Source organism: Peromyscus eremicus, chromosome 8a (assembly GCF_949786415.1).
Source record: "Peromyscus eremicus chromosome 8a, PerEre_H2_v1, whole genome shotgun sequence".
In the NCBI taxonomy this organism is placed as follows: Eukaryota; Metazoa; Chordata; class Mammalia; order Rodentia; family Cricetidae; genus Peromyscus; species Peromyscus eremicus.
Genome location: NC_081423.1, coordinates 60019072 through 60041780, shown reverse-complemented (window position 1 = coordinate 60041780; position 22709 = coordinate 60019072). Strand labels below are relative to the sequence as shown.

Here is a 22709-nt window from a genome sequence, read left to right as displayed (position 1 = left end):
TTAACACAAGACATGAGCAAAATGATTCCGGCACCACTTATGTCACAGACTTTGCTCAGTAGTCTTTGGTCATGTATTCCCCATTAACAACCCTATGCCTGAAGTGGGTTCTGTCACTATTCCCTCGTCTTAGGGTTTCTATTGGCGCAAAGAGACACCATGACCATGGCAACTCTGATAAAGGAAAACATTTAACCGAGGTGAAGGCTTACAGTTTCAGAAGTTTGGTCCATTGTCATCGTGGCAGAGAGCATGGTGGCGAGCAGGCAGACATGGAGGAGCTGAAATTCCTGCATCTTGACTCAGATATGAGTCAGACCACTTCCTGTTGCCTGCAAGTCAAGATGTAGGGCACTCTGAATAGCTGAGATGTACTGATGCTTCTACCCCAAACTTTGACAGGCAGATGGAACATCATTATCATGAAGCTTCGGCATGCATTTGTAGCTGTTAAGTTTTCCCATTCTGTCTGATGTGGATGGAAAACAAGGATGGCCAGTCAATGTTCAAACAAGGAACACACAGCAGAAGCATCAGTAAAAAGACTGGTGACTGTGAAATCAAAAAGCATCATCCCCACCTTTAGAGTGATCAAAAGAAACTATAAATTTAGCAGAAGGACAAAGTTGGCAGTCAATCCATAGATATTTCCTTAAAAACAAACGCAACTCACATCTCCAACTGGAACAAAGTCCATCAGCCTGGTGATTTCCATGTGAGCCAAGTTTTGTTATCAAGCTGTTTTATGAAGTCTCATAACTATAAAATCATTTCTGGAATCCAAGGTTATGGTGCCTCAGCAGCAACAAAGTTTATTTTCTCTTTGATGAAATTGTTTAATGATGCCCTCGAGCGGCCCATCAGATCCACAAGCAACAGCTGGACAGAAAATGCCCTGTTTGGGACTGAGAATTTGCTTTGGAAGGAACATGCAGTTTGCAAAAATGGCATTAAAGGTGGCAACACCTGAGAGTCGTTATTGTTAAATATATACTTTTTAAATCGTGTATTATGGGAGCTCATGGGGCTGTACAGAGAATGCTCCTGAATGGTCCTTCCGTTTTGAATCGATAAGAGATGAATGATTCCGTGTGGTGGAGCCAGGATGAGCGTCCAGTTTTCAAAGCAACTGCTCATATACTGTACATCGTGGATGTCTGTCTGGCAGCTACAGCATTCCCATGAGTGATGTTGGCTGTGCATAACAGCGTAGCATGAAACCGCAGGAACCTGGCTACTTGCTTCAGTACCCAGCCTGACCAAAGCTCTGAGAGGACCTGCACCCGCCCCAAGGACAAGATTCCAAAGCCAAGGCGTGTAAATCAGCTTTCCATCGCTGTGACAGAATAGGTGAGACCTCAACTTAATAAAAGCTTCATTTCGGCTCACAGTTCGGAGGTTTCCGTCTACGGCTATGGCATCCTGTTGCTTTAGGCTGGTGGCTGATAGGAACTTGCAGTGGAGCCCTTGTTCCCTTCCACACTTGCTAAAAAGCAGGAGTCCCACAATCCCCTTTGAGGACACACCCCTACTGACCTAAGACCGCCCACTAGATGCCACATCTTAAAGGTCCCACCACCTCCCAGGAGCCCCAAAGGCTGGATCAAACCCAGGCACTAGGCAAACACTCCAATGACTGCCTGCATTCCCTATACAGCAAATCCTGAACACAACATTCTTCCTCAGTTCATGATCTACTCACTTTAAGAACCATGAAGGAACCCAGGACCTGCCAGGGGGCGTATTCCCCTTCTTGCTCACATCAGGGCTCCTGTTCTTGAGTGAATAAGCAGAGTCTGGTCACTGGCCCTTTAAATTATTCCATCTCCTGCTCCCCGTTTTTTTCTCATTCTGCTCTCCCTGTCTGTCCACATCTGTTTTCTATTTGATGTTAATGTGTCAATCCTGGGTATTTCCTCTCTATATGTATGTTCTGTGATATAGGAAGTACTTTATAGATGTTTATTCTTGGTGTAGGAGGCAGACATGAACTGAGGTTTCTGTTGTCTATATGAAATAAGTCTCTAGACTGCCCTTGGCTGGCTTGTGGACAAAGGGAACGTTGTAGGTTGAGATCTAAAATTCTTTTAATCTTACCATGGACCCTTTAACAACCTAAGGGCGCCAAATAGAAACAGCTGGTGCTTATGTATCATAGTCAAAATTTCCACCTCCCGTCTCTGTTCTTCCTGTCAACTTGCCAAAGAGCTGAGTGTCCTGTAAAACCAAGAATCATTGTGGTACTTACAGCCAAAGGCTTAATAGAAAGGAGTGGCTCGCCTTCCTAGCTGTGTTGCTTTGGACAGATCACTTAACCTTTCTGAACTTTAGTATCTCCAATCATAAATAATGCCAGCATTACCTACCAGAGTGGCTATGTGAGTCAAAAACAGAACCAAAGCCCGAAAAACCAGGTGTAAAATGCTTTATAAATTACAAGGTAACAAGAAAATATAAGAGAATGCCCTTCCTAATTTATTTAGACAGGGGCTAACATTTGCTGAGAGCATCGGAAGAAATAAAGGGCAGTAGTATAGTAAGCCATGAGTTTCCACAGCAACACTTTAGGAATCTGTTGGTACTGGCTCAGATCTCCACACCGCCCGCCCCCTGCCCCTGACTCCACCCCCACCCCGAGCTGTATACATACATGTAGAAAATGCTCTGAGAACTACATGCTTTACAGCACTATGGAAGTACAACAACCCATGATACAAGTCCTTTGCTATGTGCCCACATGTACATGCTTGATGTTGCCAAGATAAATTCTCCCCAAAAGATTCCCTAAGTGCTGAGACATCTGTGGTTAATGGGGAGTGTGTGTTCTCTGCAGTCCCTGGCATGAAGTTAAGTAGAATTTGGATTTTTGATTTTCATAAAATGAGACAAGTGGCTTGATTCTATTTTGGCTCACATCATTGCTCCCCTGTCTCCTCAAAGATGTGTTCCCAACAGATATAAACCTATTCAAAGAGATAAGCATGGTTTTCTGGCAGGTCAGTCAACATTTGCTATGACTCAGAGTCCATAGGGGGTAGGAGGGGTAGAATTATTAAGGAAACTGTCCTTGGGTCGGCAAGACGGCCCAGAGGTTAAGGACGCTTGCCACCAAGCCTAATGACCTGAGTTTGATCCCTGGGACCTGCATGGTAAAAAAGAAGAGTTGATTCATGCAAAATGTCCTCTGAAGCAAGCAAGCTACCTCCCAACACAATAAATAAGTAACTATAATTTTAAAAATTAAAAAGAAACTTGCCTTGACATTAAACATTATTTTATTAAACTTTTTTTTTCATTTTATAAACTGTTTTGATTTGCTTCATTGCTGGAGATTGAACCCAGGTCCTCACACATACTAGGAAGTGCTCTGCCATGGAGCTACACTAACTCTCTTGAGTTCTTATTATGATGAAAATATCTGTATTAGTCAGAAGTAACAACAAACACCTTTCCAATCTGGGGGCTTAACACAGAGGTCTAACTCTCATTTACACGTGAACAGGAAGCTCTGGTCCACAGGGTTATTAAGAACCTGACATCTGTCCACAGCTGCCACATCTGGGAATGGAAAAACCTAAAAAGCCCGTTCTGCTTTTCTTTGCCCAGAAGTGACACTATTCATTGACTAGAAGTCATATAGATGTACTGACGTCAAACAGACAGGAAACATGATGAGTACAGAGACACTCAGAAAGTATGTCTTGGCCACAATCCTCAGCCCCGCAAAGAGGCAAGAGGCTCTGGATGACTCGCATGCCTTTATCCTCATCCTTGCACCGTGGAGCAAGCCGCCCTGGTTTAGACTCCCAGCTCAGCCCCATGCTACTTGTGTGACTGAGCAAGTCATTCTATCCTCCATTTCTACACCTGTCAAGTGGAGATTCCAACGTCCACCTCTGCACAGGTTCAAGAGACACTTTATAATTGTCACCGGGAGGGCACAAAATAGCTAACACAGCAATTCTCCCCCAACAGTTCTGCTATGGCAGACTGTCTCAAAGACTATGGTGACATTTTCCAAAGGCATCATGACCAAGATTATCGTAAATTACCTTTGCTTATAAATTCTCTGCAAGTCATTCAAAATAGGATGAATACCGACACCATTCTTGGTATAATGGGAGGTGTGGTTTCCTTCTATTGTGTAACTTTCTTTTCCTTCTGTGATACCGTCCCCGACTCCAGCGCCCGAGCGTTAGATCAGCCTGGGTGTGAATCCCAGTTTAGTCACCCTCTTTAGTTAGCAAGTGTTCTGGGCCCAAGTGTCCTCATCTTTTTTTGTGCTGAGATTGATTCAAGGCTTCTTAACATTGGGACAGTCATGACTGTTTCACAGGGTTTGCTACAAGATTAAAAAACAATTGAAAAAAAAAAAAACAAAAAAACAAAAAAACAATTGGGATCAAGTCCCCAGCACAGTATAGTGTAACTATCTATCCTTGGATACATTCTAATGAGCATTCCTGAGTTTGGTGTGAGAGCTTTGCCACAGAAACCCCACTGAGTTGGTGAAAGTTCAAGTGAACACCAAGTTAGGACCTATGTGTCCGGAAATGGCTTTCGTTAGCACGAGAGGACTCATCTACTCCTAGACATCAAAGAGCAAAGCAAACAAACAACAAAAATATTCAATTAGGAGACTTAGGCATATGAGTACACATGTCTGACTTCTTCTAAAGACTCAATTCTGTTGCCAGTGGTCAAAATGAGTTTCTAGCTCATACAGATGAGCTCTCTGAGGATGCCAAGAATCCTTATCACTCCATAACGGGAGTGAGTGAAGGCTTAAAGCTGGCAAGGAGGGGAAGCCATCTTAAATATTCAGCCAAACACTAATGATTATATTGGGTGTTTTTGCTGCTCCTTTTATTTTTAATTTTTTTTATTCTTTGAGAATTTCATACAGTACATTTTTGTATATTGTTTCCCACCCCCACCCCCCAACACTATTCTTTTTGGGTTTTGGTAGTTGTTATTTGACATGGGATCTCATCTAGCCCAGGCTACCCTCAAACTTACTATGTAGCTGAAGTTGACCTTGAACTCCTAATAGTCCTGCCTTCACCTCTCAAGGGCTGGAATACAGGCATTTGCTACCCTGGCTTATATTGTTAACCCCTAAAAGACTGCAGAGTTTAAATAAAGTACCATTTTCTTTGCTTTTCAGTGGAATGATATTGACTGGGTAATTGGATTATCCTAATGCAAATTCAGCCTAACAAGTAAATATTATTGATAAGTGTTTCTAAAATTAGGAGGACAGATTACTACAACAAGTAGACTCTGCTTGATAGATTAATTCTGTTTATTTATTTATTTATTTATTTTTTTGGTTTTTCGAGACAGGGTTTCTCTGTGTAGCTTTGCGCCTTTCCTGGAACTCACTTGGTAGTCCTTAATTCTGGCAAAAACATGATGAAGTAAAGGATAAAGGTTAGTGGTAGAGCACTTGTCCTGGGTTTGATCCTTAGCACTAGGAAGGAAGAAAAGGAGAAAAAAAAAGAGGGGCTAGAGAGATGGCTGGTCAGTTAAGGGCACAAACTGTTCTTGCAGAGGACCTAAGTTCAGTTCTCAAGACCCATGGTCCGGTGGCTCACAACCAGCTTCAGGGGAATCTGATGCCCTCTTCTGGCCTCCATGGGCATTACACTCACATGGACACACACACACACACACATACACACCATTAAAATAAAAATAAAATCCTTAAAAAAAAGAATGAAGTTCAAAAAGAAGAAAAATAACAATAAAAGGAGTCCTCATTAATGGAAAGACTGAGAAAGGACCAACTGTCTCTGTCCTTTCTGCTGGAACTTGATCTCAAGTCAAAACTAGAAGTCTAAGTGTCAAGATTTCAGTTATCTCAGAGTAGGTAGAGAAAACCCTGGGGAAGAGGCAACAAATGGGATCTGTTTCTGAGGCCTGTAATTTCATATCCTTAGCAGGCTCACTTTGATTTTAATTGGAGACCTAGTATTAAAAGCAAAATGAAATGCAATGTCCATTTATGATATTGCTGTGTGTGTGTAGTTCACGGTCTGTGCCAATGTACAAGGCCACTGTATTGTATATGGGTGAAGAAACTCTCTCCTGATGACCTGCAATTCTCAAGGATTGTTATATGTACTAGAACATATTGTGATTCATAATTTTGCTAGGTGGGGCAAAGGTATTACCTTTTCAGTCCTTGTCAGCGCTTTACCTAAAGTATGTGGGCATCAGAATTGCCAAGCTAATGTAAATGCATTAAAGCTCTCCTAATCCAGCCCCCTCATTTTCCAAACGCCCAGGGAAGGGAAAAGGACTGCCCAAGACAGCACAGCCAAGACCAGAGCCAGGATTCCCACTTCTACCTCCGTTTCTATATGTACATTTTTACTTCCTTTGCCTTTCAAAACAAACTGCCAAAGCTGTCATTGCCTGGGATCTGTTTTGTCTTTATACGTTCTAGGCTTCCACCTAATCATCCAAGCATTCCGACTTATCCACAGTCCTCCTACTTTACCCTTGTAGCATCTTACCAGGGCTTCCGGATTCTACTTAGAGAAATCCTGCATGAAGCCAGGTCATCTTTCCACCCACCTATCTCCTCTCTCCCCGTCCCCTTTCTAGCATATTTATTATACTAAACACATTCTGAAGAGGGGAGAGAGGCTGAGTCTCCTGTCTAGGATGTAAAGAGAACTAGATTTAACTCCAAGTACTTAAAAACACAAAGAAAAAAAACAGAAAAGAAATTTCGTTCAAGTTAGAAGGGGATTGCTGTGAACATACTGAAGATGGTCCTGGCTAGTGCTGTCTCTTGCCCAGCTCACTCCAGTTGTATGGGAGAGGAGCATTAATTCTTATGAGGAAAAAAAAAATCAGGAAAGCAAAGAGTGGATGCAAAGGGAGTCAATGATGAATGATAAGTGAGCTGCAATTTAAAGTTGATCTATAGGGCTTGAGTACAGGCTGAGTCATAATGCATACAGAAAGGTCTATGCAAATGATGATGGGAAAAGAGGTGAAGGATACTTGCAAGAGGCACCATCCAGCCACCCTGCCCTTTGTACATTCCATGCCACCCATCAGTTTTACGACAGTGTCAGCTGTGTTGAGATAAGGAAAACAAGGACATATGCTAAAAATTCCATGATACTAAATTTATTCCATTTGAAAGAATGTCTTACAGTCTGAGATTAGATCCTTCCTTCTTTAGTCCTAAGACATTAACGAGACTGCAAGCAGGAGATAATTTACATCTTTATGTGCTCCCTGGCAACTTAGGAACATCATCATTTGATGATGTTTTCTACTTTGATTTTTTTTTTTTTTTGGTACTGCATTGATTTGGAAAACCCCAATGTCAGTTAGTCTCCTATCTAGAAAAATATGTCAGATAGTGAGTAGTTACTAATCTATCAGGAATAAATCACAATTAATTAACATGTACTTCAAGGAACTTAACAGAATCTTTTCATTACAAAACCTTGTGCATAAAATAGTTCCATAAGTAGATGGAATTAGTCATAACAACTACTGTTTAGTAATTAACAATTAAATACTTCTTCATAATCTCTGACAATTTGTTCGGAGTGAATTGAAAAGTAGCAATAAATACAGATGACATTACACAAATTGAGGTGGTCCTGATGCAAAAGCTCTTCATGTGTTAGGTGGCGGCTCAGCTTTCTCATCTGAAATGAATCAAGCAATTCATTTGAACCATGATTGTAGTAATAAGGAAAAAAAATTCAAAACAAAGTCCGTCCTCTCAGGCAGAATGCTTTTGTTTCTTCCCCACTGCCCACTTGCCATGTGTGAACAAAAGGAGCAGTCCCCAGAGGTCACAGCATGGCGGATGAGGCCAAGTGCCCTGGCCTTGCTGTGAGGATAGGGCAGCTGTGGCTCCTTCCGGGACAAGCTCCCTTGGTTGCTTGTGTGGCAAGGCAGTTGTGCAAGCCTTGGCCAAACCTGCTTAGAGAGTAGGCAGAAAGCCCCAAGGTGTTCCTGCTTCAGGCAACCTTCCCAATGCTTCCTCTAAAGTGGAGGCAGGTGTCGTGTCCCCCCCCCCCCCCCCCCCCCCCCCCCCCCCCCCCCCGTCTAGTCTCCTCTGGACCCCCTTCACCTTCCAGCACCTGCAGTCTCTGGAGAAGGATGCCTGGGATGGGCTGATGATGTAAGCCCCTGCTGCCCCTACCATCCCCCACTCCCACCCCCTACCCCTGCCGGAGTACTTACAGAGCTGTGTCTGTATTCCGGTCTTTCTTCTTCATGCAGAGCTAAAAGGCAAGCACAAGCTCAGGGGTTTGCCTCCTTTTTGAAGGTCAGGAGTGAACATTTTGAATGCATCAGCATGGCAACGGGTGCTGCGGAACTACAAGGCAGCCATCCCTGTGTGGGCACAGGTCTCTTTGACCACATGGATAGATTTTATTGAGCATTGAGAAGCTATAGATCTTAATCAGAACATTTCTAAGGTTCACAGTTAGGTCTTCATTTTATATATATATATTAAAAAAACTGTGTGTGTGTGTGTGTGTGTGTGTGTGTGTGTGTGTGTGTGTGTGTACACATACATGGTGGGGGAGTATCATGCCATAGTGCATATGTGGAGGACAGAAGACAACTTACAGATGTTCATTCTTTTCCTCATATGAGCTCCGGGAATTGAACTCAGGTCATCGAGCTTGGCCGCAAGTATCCTTACCCACTAAACCATCTTCTCTATCTAGTTTGTTCTCTCTCTCTCTCTCTCTCTCTCTCTCTCTCTCTCTCTCTCTCCTCTCCTTCTCCCTCCCTCCCTCCCTCTCTCCCTCCCTTCCTTTCTTTCTTTGGAAAAAATGTTTTGGACTGGAATCGAGGGTGGGGCAAATCTCTTCTTGGGAAACACTGTTGCCCTGAATCAGATCAAGTTACTGTTGCACAGAGAATGGCACCTGCTGACTGACGAGTTCAGCCTAGGGCACTCTGTCTCTCTTTAGAGGTTTTCTGCCACATGTGCCCGCTTTGGCCCTGAGAGATCTGGCAGAGTCAAATGCATGGCATTAACCTAAGCACGCACATATTCTGAATCGCAGTAAACAATGATGTCAACACTTGGACGAGTCAAACTGCAGCCCACAGCAGTAGAGCATGTGGCTGTATTCAAGAGCAGAGCATGCAGCCTGTTCCTCCCTGTGTTTGTTTATTGTACCAAGGGCACCATAGCAACAATACAAGGGGAAGTTATTGATTGGGGCTTTTGCTTTTGAAACAAGATTTGACTATGCAGCCCTGGTTGGACTTACATCCCAGATCTTCCCGCCTCTCCCTCCCCAGCACTGGGAAGACAGGTGTGCATTGCCACCCACACCTGTCAGGAGAAATTTGAAAGGAGGAAAAACCGACTTCAAAGCCCCCGCCTGTGACACCAGAGGTATTTCCACTCAGGCTTTGTCCATGGGCACTTCTCTTCTTGTAAAGCTATACACAGGATAGATGCTAGAGCCTTGCATGTGCAGGACACGGTCTACCACTGAGCCGTAGCCCCAGCCTCTCAGACGACTTTTTACCCCAGTAACTTAGACTACTTAGGTACCTTCATTATTCTTTTTCTCCTAGCAAGCAGTCCAAAACCCAGTGTCAGGACGACCACCACACAAGCGGCAATGATGGCTTCTATCGGTAAATCTGGAACCTTGTCTGTTGGGAAAGCAAATGCAGAGAGGAACAGTCAACTTCTAACTTACGTGTTTGTAATATGAACCAGGCATGGCCCCCTATACTTTGCATACACCACCCTTTTAATTAAATCCCCCTAATACCCCAACAGATGAGGAACGAGGGTCTTTCACAGGCTATGTTGCTTATCCAAAATGACAGAATTCACAGATGGCAGAGGCAGATTTTGAACCCATTCCTTTGTGAAAGAAGTTTCTGAAATATGAGTACCTCACCCCAAATGACGGCTCAGGCCATTTTGTGCTTTCTTTATTTTTCTGTTTTTATTTTTGCCACAGAAAGCAGAAGCAAATTTGAAGTGAATGCCTTCTCAAAAGCACAAAGGTTTTTAGGACTCTCAGAAGGATAAAGAGAGGGAAGGAGGCTGGGAGAGTGAGAAGACAGAGGTGGCAAGGGCTGCCTAGACTAAGAAAGGGATGAGGGCATGGATGGGTCCAAGGAGCAATGCACACAGCGGTCCCGAGCTGTGTTAGTGCCCCAGGCAGACATGGAGACGTACGGAGAGGGGCTGCTAGGTGTCTGTAAGGAAGTAGAATTTCAGTCATCAGCCCTCCCAACCTCGGCAAAGATTCCCATGGCTCTCTAAACGACAAGGACAGTGAGGGAGCGGCAGCAGCCGGGACAGCTTTGGAAGTGAAGGCCACTCGTACATAAACTTCGCTTATTTGTATTACATTTATCTATTTGTGTGTGTGTGTAGGTGTGTGAGGGCAACTTGTGGGAGTCACTTCTCTCCCTCTGCCATGTGGGAAGCAGGGATAGAACTCAGGATGTCAGGCTTGGCAGCGAATATCCACTGGCCCAACCAATTATCTTTTAAACATTTCCTTCCAATTATTTCTTTCGGTTCCTGCTCAGGATAATTGGGGGGGGGGTGAGAAAATGGATAAAATAGCCCTCATTTTGTGTGTATGGGAATACTAGGGATAGAACCCAGGGCCTAACACATGCCAAGCAGAAATTCTGTCACTGAGCTACACCCCCAGGGCAGAGTATCCTCCACTTCTGCCCCTTCTTAGCTCTTCTCCTCCAAATTATTCTCATGACAGTGTGGGTAGTGCCACCCCTCCTGAGAGGTTGGCCTGATGAGCCTTCTAGAAAACCCTACCTCTATACTAATCAACTCTGGGATATACTGGGTTTATCACCTTACTGGAGACCTCTACTTGCTCATCAGGGAAGGCTATCAGAATGAAGGGTCCAGGAGTATAGAAACATAACATTATAAACTTAAGGAATAAAAACTGACAGCCATCAGCTTGGCTAGCAAAAAAAAAAAAAAAAAAAAGGATTAACCTGTAACTGGGCGCTTCCGTGTTTTACGGTGGGCAGCTCTGTCAACAACCCAAATGTTTGTTTTCTTTTACTAGAGATTGCCCTTTGCAGCCCTGGGGTTAGCTATTCTTTGATCATCCCCTACTACTCATTACTGAAACCAAAGTTAACTTTCAACAGTTGTTTCTACGTGATTCCCAGCATGCACCCCATGCCTGCTACTATAAAAGGGGGCCAGCACCCGTCTCCATTGCCACAGCCCCAGAATTCCAACATTGGCTGGGGTCTCGGCTAGCCGATAAGCTTTCGTACCCCTCGGTGTTTTATAATTTTTTATTCTTTATTTTCCTGGAATAAAATTTGCTCCTGGTTTAACAGACTTCGGCGGTCTGTCCCCCATTATCGTGAGACCCCGGACCCAACAAGAACAGAGAGGAAGGGCCGATGGGATGAGTAGGAAAAATCAGAAAGCAGTCCCAGATAGGAATATCTTTCACCACACTGGAAGTCATGCAGCCACATGTAACCGTTTTCCTTCTACAAGCCAAGCCGAAAGCAACGACTGACCTACTGGCTCACTTTGCATTCCAAGTTCCTGGTTGAAGTGACTTTGACACACGTGTGACACACGGCCTGCACTCCTCCCTTGTCCTGCTTTGATGTCCCTCTCCCTCAGACCGTTCTGGTCAAACAGTTTCTAACATGTGTGCTCACTCTTACGCTGGCAAAGGGCTTCAGGCCATTTCCAGCATCTCCCAGCCCTTTAGAAACAACCCCCACTGTGAAGCGGGAAAGCCTCAAGCCCCACTGAGCACCAGCAGCAGACCACGTGTGCTATAAAAGGCACACTGACAGCCTGGGAAGTAACAAAGCAAAAAAGAATAAGAAAACAAGCTGGGTTGGCAGAACTCCACCCAAAACAAGTTTCTGCCCACCTAAAAGGCAATGTGCTGATTGTCACACAAGCTGTGTGATTTAAAAAACAACAAAATAAACAAACAAACAAAAAACCCAAAACGTGGTTATGGAGCAATTATGCTTTCTTCCTAACCAAGAAAGATGCTATAATCACTCAGTCTCCAAGTGTGGTCTTATATCTAATTAGGATAGTAATTAGGCTCACTCCACCATGTTTTTGTAAAGGTTCTGGGGAAGGTTAAAAAAAAAAAGTCACAAGCTCCAAGGTGGTGTCTCTTCCATTGCTTCTGCCCTTTGGACACAGGTTCTTTTGCAGGTTTTGTTGTTTTAATCAAATAGCCCCGAGGCATACTGTCGTTGCTCTGCCGGACAAATTATTGAAAAACCCAGGAACCACAGTGATGGGGCAGTCAACTAACAGCCACTCTAGCTCCCACCGCCACTGGGCTTGTATCCCAGGCTCCCCGGTGTGGGGAGGAAGAAGCTATACTCTGGTGACATCAGTCCAGATAGGAGGAAGGAGCTTGGTTTGTTTCCCGGGAACTGGCAAGAATGGCGATGAGTTGGTCCGGTGAGTAATGTTCTAACAGGATGCAGGAGCCTCGGCTTGTTGGCCGCTCCCTGAGTACCTGTAAAGACCAACCGTGTACAGAGGAATGGTGTGCACTGTGGCATCGGGCATTTCAATCTCCTCTTTGGGAAAGAAGCCCAAGGAGACTATGCCTATGGTGCACATACAGACACTCAGGTAAACACTTACACATAAAACAAAGTGAAGAAATCTTTTAAAAGGAGACAAAAATCTAAGGAGACTACTTTCCAAACCTCACTGGTTCTCCATGAGCACAGGGTGATAAGCTTGAGTGAATGGAGCAGAATGCCCTCTGATTAACTGTGTTTCCCCACTCCCTCTGCTGATCAGGCAACAGGCTAGAAGTCAAGAATTAGGAATGATTTCAGAGATTTTTTTTTTTAAATCTAACCCATGTTTTTCTTTTGTGTATTTCTGAATTCTCTTCTGTTACAGGCTGTGAACTCAAAAAGCTAGTTCCTGCACACATCAACATTGGAGGGAAGTTGTAGTAACACCAGAATTGCTTTCTACCTTGGTCCCAGATCTCTGCTCAAAAGCCAGTGATCTATATGGAGTGGGCATAATTCTTCTAAAATAGAATTTTTTTTTGAGACAAGGTTTCACTATGTAAACCTGCCTGTCCTAGAACTCACTTTGTAGACCAGGCTGACCCTGAACTTACAGAGATCTGCCTGCCTCTGCCTCACAAGTGCTGGGATTAAAAGCGTGGGCTACCACACCAGGTTTAGAATTTTTTTTCTTTTTTAAAGCAAATACTCTACCACTGAGCTATCCCAGCCATTTGCAGTGCCCAGGATCAAACTCAAGACCTCCTGCACACAAGGAAAGCACCCTACCCACAGAGCTATAGTCATAGTCTCCAGCTCTTTTCCCTGTTTTATTCAGAGTATGATCTCACGAAGTTACCCAGGCAAGACTTGAACTCACAATCTTCCTCCCCTAGCCTTCTGAATAGCTGAGATTATAGGCTTGTGGCACCCAGCTCTGACTCAGACTAGAATTCCTAAAGAAATTCTCCTGGCTGGGGATAATTTTCCAAGGAAAATCTTAGCTGCAAAGCATAACGGTCACCACCATCGGTTGTCACTGATAATATTTCTGGAGCCGTCTTCTGAGTGATGCATCATGCTGAGCAATTACTTAAGAGGAATTACCTGTAACAACCAGGTGGAAGTCCATGGTCTCGGTTTTCAGGGATGAGCTAGCAACACAGCTGTAGATTCCGTTGTCAGATTTCTTGACTTTGGTGATGGACAACTGAAAGGATTCCCTTGTCTCTTGGATTTGGTGACGGCCTTTCTCTAAAATCAGGACGCTGTTGTTTATATGCCATGCCATTTGCGCTGGGGGGTTGGATTTCACGTTGCAAACCAACCTTACATCCTTGTCTTCCCCTATGGTTTGGAAGGCATCTCCATTTAGAAGAGGAGGGTCTGTAAGATTCAAGCATTGAAGGTTAGTTAGAAACAAGCAGTAGTTAGTTCTCTGTCAGCAAATGGAGATCTCCCTTCCATCTTTCTCAGAGTATATTCACCCCTTAGACAAAAAATGTACGGGCAAGCTATTGTGCGCTAGGTATAGAGCTAGTAACCGGGACATGAAAGTAAATGACAAGCATTCAGTTTCTAACTTCATAGAACTTCAAAGGTTGGAAAGATGACCATGAAGGGCTAGAGAGATGCTCAGCACTTAAGAGCACTAGCTGCTCTTCTAGAGGGCCCAGGTTCAATTCCCGTTGCTTCCATAGCAGCTCACAACTGTCTCTAACTCCAATTCCAGGGATCTGGTGGCTTCTTCTAGCTTCTGTGGGCACTGGGCACACACAGTAGACAGACAAGCATGCAGGTAAAATACTCATGCACATATAATAATAAAATAAAATGATTTCAATGTAGAGGTTTTTTCCTAAAAAAGATACACCTAAAGCTGTATATGATGAGGAACATAATATATACATAATAATAGCTGAGCATGGTATCGCATGCCTTTAATCCCAGCACTTGGGAGGCAGAGGCAGGCGGATCTCTGTAAGTTCAAGGCCAGCCTGGTCTACATAGAAAATTTCAGGCTGGCCAGGGCAACGTAGTGCAACCCTGTTTCAAAACCAGTCCTTGCTCTCTGAGCATATGTAGTAATCTGATTGATACAAGGGTTGGCTAACACAGTACAATACTGAAGACAGACATGGTAGCCAGCACTAATTCCATGGACGTCCTCTAGTGTGAATTTGTGACAGCTACTCAACTCTTCAAGTTTCAGTTTCCTCATTAAAAAAAAAAAACTTGGATGATATTACCTTCCTGTTCTGTGAAGATTAATTGAGACAATCCCTGCAAAGAGGTTGATATCATGCTGACTACTATTACGAATGTGGGGGTGGTTTGGAAAGCTGTTCACACCCTCAAGTTTTGCATTTTGTCTGACCACATTTGTCCAGGCCACAAATTTTCATTGGCTCCAGTGGCCCTCTAAAAAGAACGTCCTGCTTCAGGAAAGCCTTCTAAGTATGGTAAATCTTGCCTCTACGGAAGCTTAATAAATCCTCATGCCTCTTCTCTTTCATCCTCCACAGCAAGAATTGTAGCTGTGGAGAGCCGGACACATTCGTCTTCATCAGACGATTCCAACCCTCACCCACATCCAGGAGGAGAAATGACCAAGCCAGTTTCCCCTTCTTGTCTACGCCCCTTGTGGTTGTTGGTAGATGTTCCAGAAATTAACCAATGGTTAGAGTGGGCAGTAAGGAAGGAGGTAAACCTGGAGAAGGAGGGAAAAGGAGCTTGTATCATCTGCACACTGAATAATTAGACCCTGAGTGGGTTGTGTTATTAATAACTTTCTCAGAAGAATGACATTTTGTTGCTCTTTGGAATGAGCTTGAATTCTGTATCCATATCCAACAAGGGTGTTATGTGGTATTCAGACACACAGGAAGCTGCTGGAATAGAGAACAGAACTGCCAAACATAACGGTCCCACTTTTGGACACGTCCTATTAACCATTCCCTTTAATCATTTAACATTAATGAATGTTTAAGCACCAGGCCCTGCTGCTGATACAAATTAATGAATAAAAGGTGCAAATACCCAAATAGAAACATAGTTAAAAGGCATGGGCAGACATTTCACAGAGAAAAAACATGAAGAGTCAGTAAATAGAGGAAAGGGTGAATATCCTCATTTTTAGTTCAAAAAATGATCAAGCGAGGTACAGTGGCTGATTTTGAAAGACTGAGATAGAGCAACCACTTGAGCTCGTAAGTCTGAAGCTAGCCTGGGCAACATTGTGAGATGAGAGACATGCATGTGGGAGGGTGGAGAATTTCACTGTGACTGGCAGATACTTGGTGCTCCTGGGGAGATGCGGGAATAGGCATTCTGACGTTTCATATGGGAACATGAATTGGACAGTGTGGCCGAATCAAGATTGGGACCTCAACTGTCACTTAACACAATACAGACATCCAAGGTTGACTGGCAGTTTCTTTTCCCGCCACTCACAAGTAACATTGAGCACCACGGAGACGGACACCTGCTGATCGCTCTGCAGCTTGCAGGTAAAGCGGACTCCATCGTCGTTTTCGCTGATGGAAGAGACACAGACAGAGCTGCTGTTGATTTTGTTTCCAGTCTTCAAATCTACTCTTCCATCTTCTCGGTACCAGAGGAGTTCTTCATCTCTGGTGTGGTTTTGAACAGCACATTCTAGAGATGCTTGGCCACCAGATGTGGTGTCCAGGACATAGTTCTCAGTTTTACCATTCACAGTTAAAACAGAACCTGAGGATATATAAAAAAAACAAACAAACAAACAACTGTTAAGATAGGAAAATGTCTAACCTAGATGTCCACCAACAGAGGATTGGTTAAATGAATTATGTTACATCAATGCAATAAAATATACTCTCGACAATTAAAAACAATCATATAGATCTACTTGATTTTTTTTTTTTTTTTTTGGTTTTTCGAGACAGGGTTTCTCTGTGTAGCTTTGTGCCTTTCCTGGAACTCACTTGGTAGCCCAGGCTGGCCTCGAACTCACAGAGATCCGCCTGGCTCTGCCTCCCGAGTGCTGGGATTACAGGCGTGCGCCACCACCGCCCGGCATGGCCACCATATTTTGCTGCACATTGAAATCACCCAGAGATCTTTTACATCCTGGTGCTAGGCTCGTACCCTGACCATCTGATTGATTGGCAGGAGTACAACCTGGCTATTGGGGCTATTCAAAAGCTCCCTAGGTGGTTCAAATGTACAGTGAAGTTTAACAACCACCAAGCTAGAAACAGTGTGTACAAAACAATTCCAGAGTGATCTGATAGAAAAAATAATAATAAATGGGATGTTCACTAAGAAAAGTCTTAAGAAAATATCATATATTTATATAGACTAAAACTGGTAAACAGAGGTAAAAAGCAGAGAAATATCAGGTTTGATGTGGGTTTTTTTTGTTTGTTTGTTTGTTTGTTTGTTTTGAGGAGGGTGGGTAGAGTAAGAATGCAAGGACTTGAAAAAGATTAGCAAAATGGAAAAATATTTAAAACAAAAGTCCAAAGGTAGAATACAAATTCCACCTCTAATAACTATCACAAGCATCAAAATTGGCAAAGACTTACTTAAAAATACTTTTCTTGTTAGAGGACAGGAACATGGATGAATTTGTTCTTGCGTTTCTCATTTTTTTTTTTTTTTTGGTTTTTTCGAGACAGGGTTTCTCTGTGTAGCTTTATGCCTTTCCTGGAACTCACTTAGTAGTCCAGGCTGGCCTCGAACTCACAGAGATCCGCCTGGCTCTGCCTCCCGAGTGCTGGGATTACAGGCGTGCGCCACCACCGCCCGGCTGCGTTTCTCATGTTTTAATACTGGACAGTACAGTAAAATTAAAAAATGTTTAAATGACGATGATTTCTGAGGTAGACAAGATTTTGTAGGGTGCAAAATCAGGATCTGCAGCAGGTCTCTTTTGTTGTTTGTTTTTTGAGGCAGGGTCTCACTAGGTAGCCCTGGTTGTCTTGGAATTTGCTATGAAGACCAGAGCGGTCTCAAAGTCACAGAGATCCCCCTGCCTCTGCTTCCCAAATGCTGGGATTAAAAGCATTCACCACCACGCCCCGTAGGTTTTGGGTTCTGCTTTTTCGATCTGATTTTTATAAGTTTTTTTCATTGTATACTAATATATACCTGAATTTCAGTTCTTCTTTTCCTGGTTTAGAAGTTAGAGCTCTGGCTGCTGCTAGGCCATCCCCCCAAATATGTGTTAACATAGCCTCTAACTTGACTATAAGTGTGCCAGTACCTGCAACTGTACCCACTTCAGCAAAGGCCAGAGGACTCCAGGTGTCTCCCTCTGCTCTCTGCACCTTACTGCCTTGAGGCAGAGTCTCTCACTAAGGCAGAAGCCTTCCTCTGCTGGTCAGGAAGCTCTCAGTCTCCACCAGTCTCCACTCCCCAATGCTGAGCCTACAAGTGCACAGAGACCTGCCCAGCTTTTGCAATGTGTGCTGAAGATCCCGCTAAGCCAGCCACCCAGCCCCCTTGTTTTGGTTTCTGGTGTTTCACATGGAACCTGGAGGCTTTCAGCAATTAAGTATCCGCTTTACTACCAAGCCACAGCTACAGCCTTTGGCCTAATTTGTTTCTATCATGAATAAGTATTTTTAAAATCTGAGAGAGGAGAGAAGCCACTTTAAGGCAGAGATGGAGACAAAGATGTGGGCAATATTTTCCTAGAAGTGACGTGTCTAAATCGACAGAACATTATCTCTCTTGAAATTGGTACTAAAATATATTAAAATGTGAGAAAATTCTGACTACAGTTCTAGAGAGAATAGCACACTTCATCTTCTTATACAACCAGAGCCATAAAACAGTATTTTTTTTTTCACTTTTAAAAATGTTTTCTGAGCTGGGTGGTGGTGGTGCACTCCTTTAATTCCAGCACTTGGGAGGCAGAGCCAGGCGGATCTCTGTGAGTTCAAGGCCAGGCTGGTCTACAAAGCGAGATCCAGGACAGGCACCAAAACTACAGAGAGAAACCCTGTCTTGAAAAACCAAAAAAAAAAAAAAAAAAGAAAGAAAGAAAAAGAAAAAAATGTTTTCTGACTCCTATTGCCTGAACCATTGTATTGGCTAGCCATTCCAAAATGGAACTTAAGGTTGTTCCTGATGTCCATAGATTATTATTTGAACTAATTTTTTTAATCTAAAAAGAAGTCACAGAGAACATTTAACTTACTTGTCCTCCCTTGTGGCAAAGATAAAATCACCAGGAGAAGTTTGCATGCTTGCAGTGGCCAGATGATCTTCCACACCATCCTTAATGAATGCACGTTGGCTCTCCTGGAGGCAAAGAATGCAGTGGGTTCTGTACTTTGATCTACAATGAGTTTATGAACTTTCTTCCTATTAGGCCCTTAAAATAAAGTCCCAAGTGAGTCACCCCAGCTGTAACATACACTCCTAGTTTTTAATTAAACAATTCTGATTAAGTTCTTTACGCTTTTAAGACTTTTTTTTTTAATGGCAACAAGAAGAAAACTACAGTGACATAGACAAGTGATCAGATGGTCTTGAATAGGGAAAAAAAATGGACTGCCCTAGAAACAATGAGAAAACTGTCACTTTAACAGAAAGACAAATGAATTCTCTGTTCTCAGGTGGTCCCAACCGAGCGAAGTCATTCTTTTTGGAAAGTCTAACTTGTGTCACATTTGGAAAGCCGTTCTCCAATCAGAGAATTCTTTCAAAAGAAAAATCTTTGTCTTATGTGTTTGGGCATCTTGCCAGCATGTATGTCTGTGTACCACTTGTGAGCTTGGTATCCAAGGAGGCAGGGAGAAAGTGTTGGGTCCCCTGGATTGGAGTTACATATGGTTGTTAGCTGCAATGTCGGTCGGTGCTGAGAATCGAACCTAGATCCTCTGTATTAGCAGCAAGTGTTTTGACCATTAAGCCGTCTCTCCAGCCCCTCATGGAGAGTTCTTGAGATAACTACAGATTCAAAGGTGTCCACCTGTTGTAAACATGGCCTCTTGTCTTAATATTTCTTCCCCTTGGTCACATGTGGACTATCAAGAATGGATAGTTGAGGCTTCCTTTTCCAATCTTCTGCACATTGACGCTCCATCCTTCTAAGATATTTCAAGTCTGTCCGGGAAAAGCATGTATACACGATTTCCCTTAGAGCTAGGGGTAAGGAGTATGTATAGCTCAGTAGTAGAATATTTGCCTCAAGTGTGCAAAGTCCCAGGTTTGATGCCCAAAACTAGAACTACAGCAGATGGACAGACAGAAAAGAAAAGAGTACTACTCCACATATGGCAGAAATATATCTGAAATGACTTCTAGACACTGTTAAACACTTCATATATATTTGTTCAATCACAACTAAGCCCTACAACTACTTACTTGTTTTGTTTTAAAACAGAGTCTTCCTTCCTTTCTTCTTCTTTCCCTCCCTTCCTCCCTCCCTGCCTTTTTAAAGATGGGGCTTCTCTTTGTAGCCCTGGCTGTCCTGGAACTCCCTATGTAGACTAGGCTGTCCTTGAATTCACAGAAACCCACCTGCCTCACCGGACTTCACTTTTTATAAAAGACAAGCTTGTCGCTTACCTGCTGAGCTCTGAGCAGCTGACCTCCTCAGCTAACTCTTCCTCTGCCCAGGAGCCCTGAATTATTTCCCTGTTATGATCCTTTATAATGCTTGAATTTGAACACTTTATGACAGTGGGGTCAAGTAACTGAGATAAACTGGGTGCAAAGTCTGTTTCCCTTTCTGGATTCTTAGAGAAGACAGGAATTGGAAATGACATCTTCACAAGACCTAAGCCTTTCTGTGTACTAGGTTACTGGGTGGGGCCAGATATTACTAACAGGGGCGTATTGTTCCAGGGAAGCCTGAACTTGTGCAAAAACCTATAGCACATCTCACCCGACACTGTCACCTCGACTGAGATGACTGAGCCTGACGATCTGATAGCTCGAGGACTGTGACCAGACAAGTCTCAGGAGAGGTTTGACTTTCACAATCACCGGAACACTTGAAGATTTCACATAACTTCATTCTGGAAAATTTTTTTTATCATCAGTAACCTGAGCCCAGTGCTGAAGCTGTACCAAGCGACAAGAGACAGTTTTAGCTCCTCGAGGCTCTCTCTGGATTGAGGAACCACTGCCCGATAACTTCAAGAATGAGCTAAACTGATTTTATTGATGAAAATACTTAAGTTAGACTCAAGAAATGGCTCAGTGGTTAAGGTACCAGCATGAGGACCTGAGTATAGATCTCCAGAGCCCACATGTTGTTGTTGTGTTGTGGGTTCATGGAAACAAGACACAGCGCACCTTTAGGATGTCTCTAGCCTTTCCAGCTGCAAGGAGACTGAGCATCTCTCAGGACTGAGACACTTTCCCTTAGCCAAGGGCATTTTTATTGTTCTCCAAATTAATTAAGCAAGTTGATTTCCATACCTTCAAAACAACCTGACTGGGCCTCCAAAGGGACAATGCCAAAGGCAAATACTCAATTAAGGAATATCACAGTTCGCCAGGGATTTTTCCCAAACAAGTTTTGCACAGGCTTTGCATCCTTGGGAAACTCTCAGACAAGATTCACATAGAGGGCAACAAGAGTAACTGAGAAACAAAGGTGGATTAAGGCTCGGTGCTGGCTCTCTGGAGCCAGGCCAGATATAACTCAGTGAGGATTCTCCCATCACCCACATAAAAGCCTGATACAGTAGCTGTAATCCCAGCACTCCTACAGTGAGATGGGAGGTGGAGATTGGGGGAAGAGACCAAAGGATCCCCAAAAGGCCATTGGCCAGTTAACTCCATATACAAGAGACCCTGTCTCAAACAAGGAGCAAGATGAGAACCGACACCCAGAGTTGTCCTCTGATTTCCACATGTGCATGGATGCTCATGCATGTGCGTGCACACAGCCCTCACCCCCCACACTTTATGGTAGTGTTACTAATGGACATTTTATCTGCCAAGTACTACTGTTTCCACTCATTAAAAAAAATAGAAGAATGTTTATGATTATCCATACCCCTCCCTTTTTCTGTTGCTGGGAATCAAACCCAGTCTTATATATATTAGGCAAGCACTCTACCACTGAGGTACACCCTCAACTCTCTCCATTTTTGTTTTGTGTTTATTTACTTATTTATTTTTAGGCAAGATCTCATATAGCCTAAGCTGGCTTTGAACTCACTATGTAGCCATGGCTACTATTACTCCTGATCCTCCTGCCTCTCCACTCCCAAATGTTATGATTACAGGTGTATACTACCACACTTGGCTCTTTGCATGTATTTTAACACATTGGGTAACCATACTAGAGATCTATTTCTTACTGACTGTGTGACTTTGAAAAGTTATCTAACCCCTAGGAGCCTTCAGTTCTTGATGAACACAATAGAATTAGTAATAGTATCCTCCCTACAGAGTCACTGTGAGGATTAAGTGAAATGGAGCATGTAAAGCTGCCTTACAGTAGGCTCTTCATAAGCTGTAATTATTATTGTTATGAAGATAGGCTGGTTGCGGCCCAGCCTTGCTCTAGCATTGTTCAAGTAAGGATCATCATCAAGAAGAGCTCCTGTTGGCTGGGTGCAACCCTCCCACCCCGAGCAGGCTTGTGGTATGCTTCTCAGCGGATACAAGAGCAGCGCGTTCTACTATTATCATTGAAAGATGAATTTAGCAGGGCTGGAGAAATGGTTAAGAGTGCTTGTTGTTCTCGCAGAGGACCTGAGTTTGGTTTCAAGCACCAATGTCTGGCTCACAACTGTCTATAGTTCTAGCTCCAAGGGATCTGATGCCCTCTTCTGGCTTCCACGGGTATCTGCACACACCCACTTACAGGCACAAATAACATTAAAAAAAAAAACATTTTTAAACGATTTATTCATTCTTATTTTATGTGCATTGGTGTTTTGCCATGAGTGTCAGATCCCCTGAACTGGAGTTACAGACAGCTGCCATGTGGGTGCTGGGAATTGAACCTGGGTCCTCTGGAAGAGCAGCTAGTGCTCTTAATCTCTGAGCCATCTCTCCAGCCTGACACAAATAACTTTTAAGAATGAATTTTGCAAAGGCCTGATGCCTTGGGTTTGGATCCCTCAAAGCAGGTCTTAGGATAAAGCTTTGAGTACAAACAGTTCCTCTAACAACCGTCTCAGGAGGCGTCACCAGTGAGACGGGAAAAGGAG

General features: G+C 43.5%; 1 protein-coding gene across 1 annotated transcript in view; it reads right to left on the bottom strand.

The window, feature by feature from the left end:
• Positions 1-8219: 8219 nt before the first annotated feature.
• Positions 8220-22709, bottom strand: part of Tmigd1 (transmembrane and immunoglobulin domain containing 1) — a 38749-nt gene continuing 24259 nt past the window's right edge. Inside the window, exons 3-8 of the mRNA XM_059270672.1 lie at positions 20104-20273; positions 18728-18831; positions 15994-16272; positions 13648-13926; positions 9563-9666; positions 8220-8264 (exon numbers count right to left, since the gene is read on the bottom strand). Of these exons, the coding sequence (XP_059126655.1) occupies positions 8220-8264; positions 9563-9666; positions 13648-13926; positions 15994-16272; positions 18728-18831; positions 20104-20273 (981 nt within the window). The remainder of the gene's footprint in view (positions 8265-9562; positions 9667-13647; positions 13927-15993; positions 16273-18727; positions 18832-20103; positions 20274-22709) is intronic.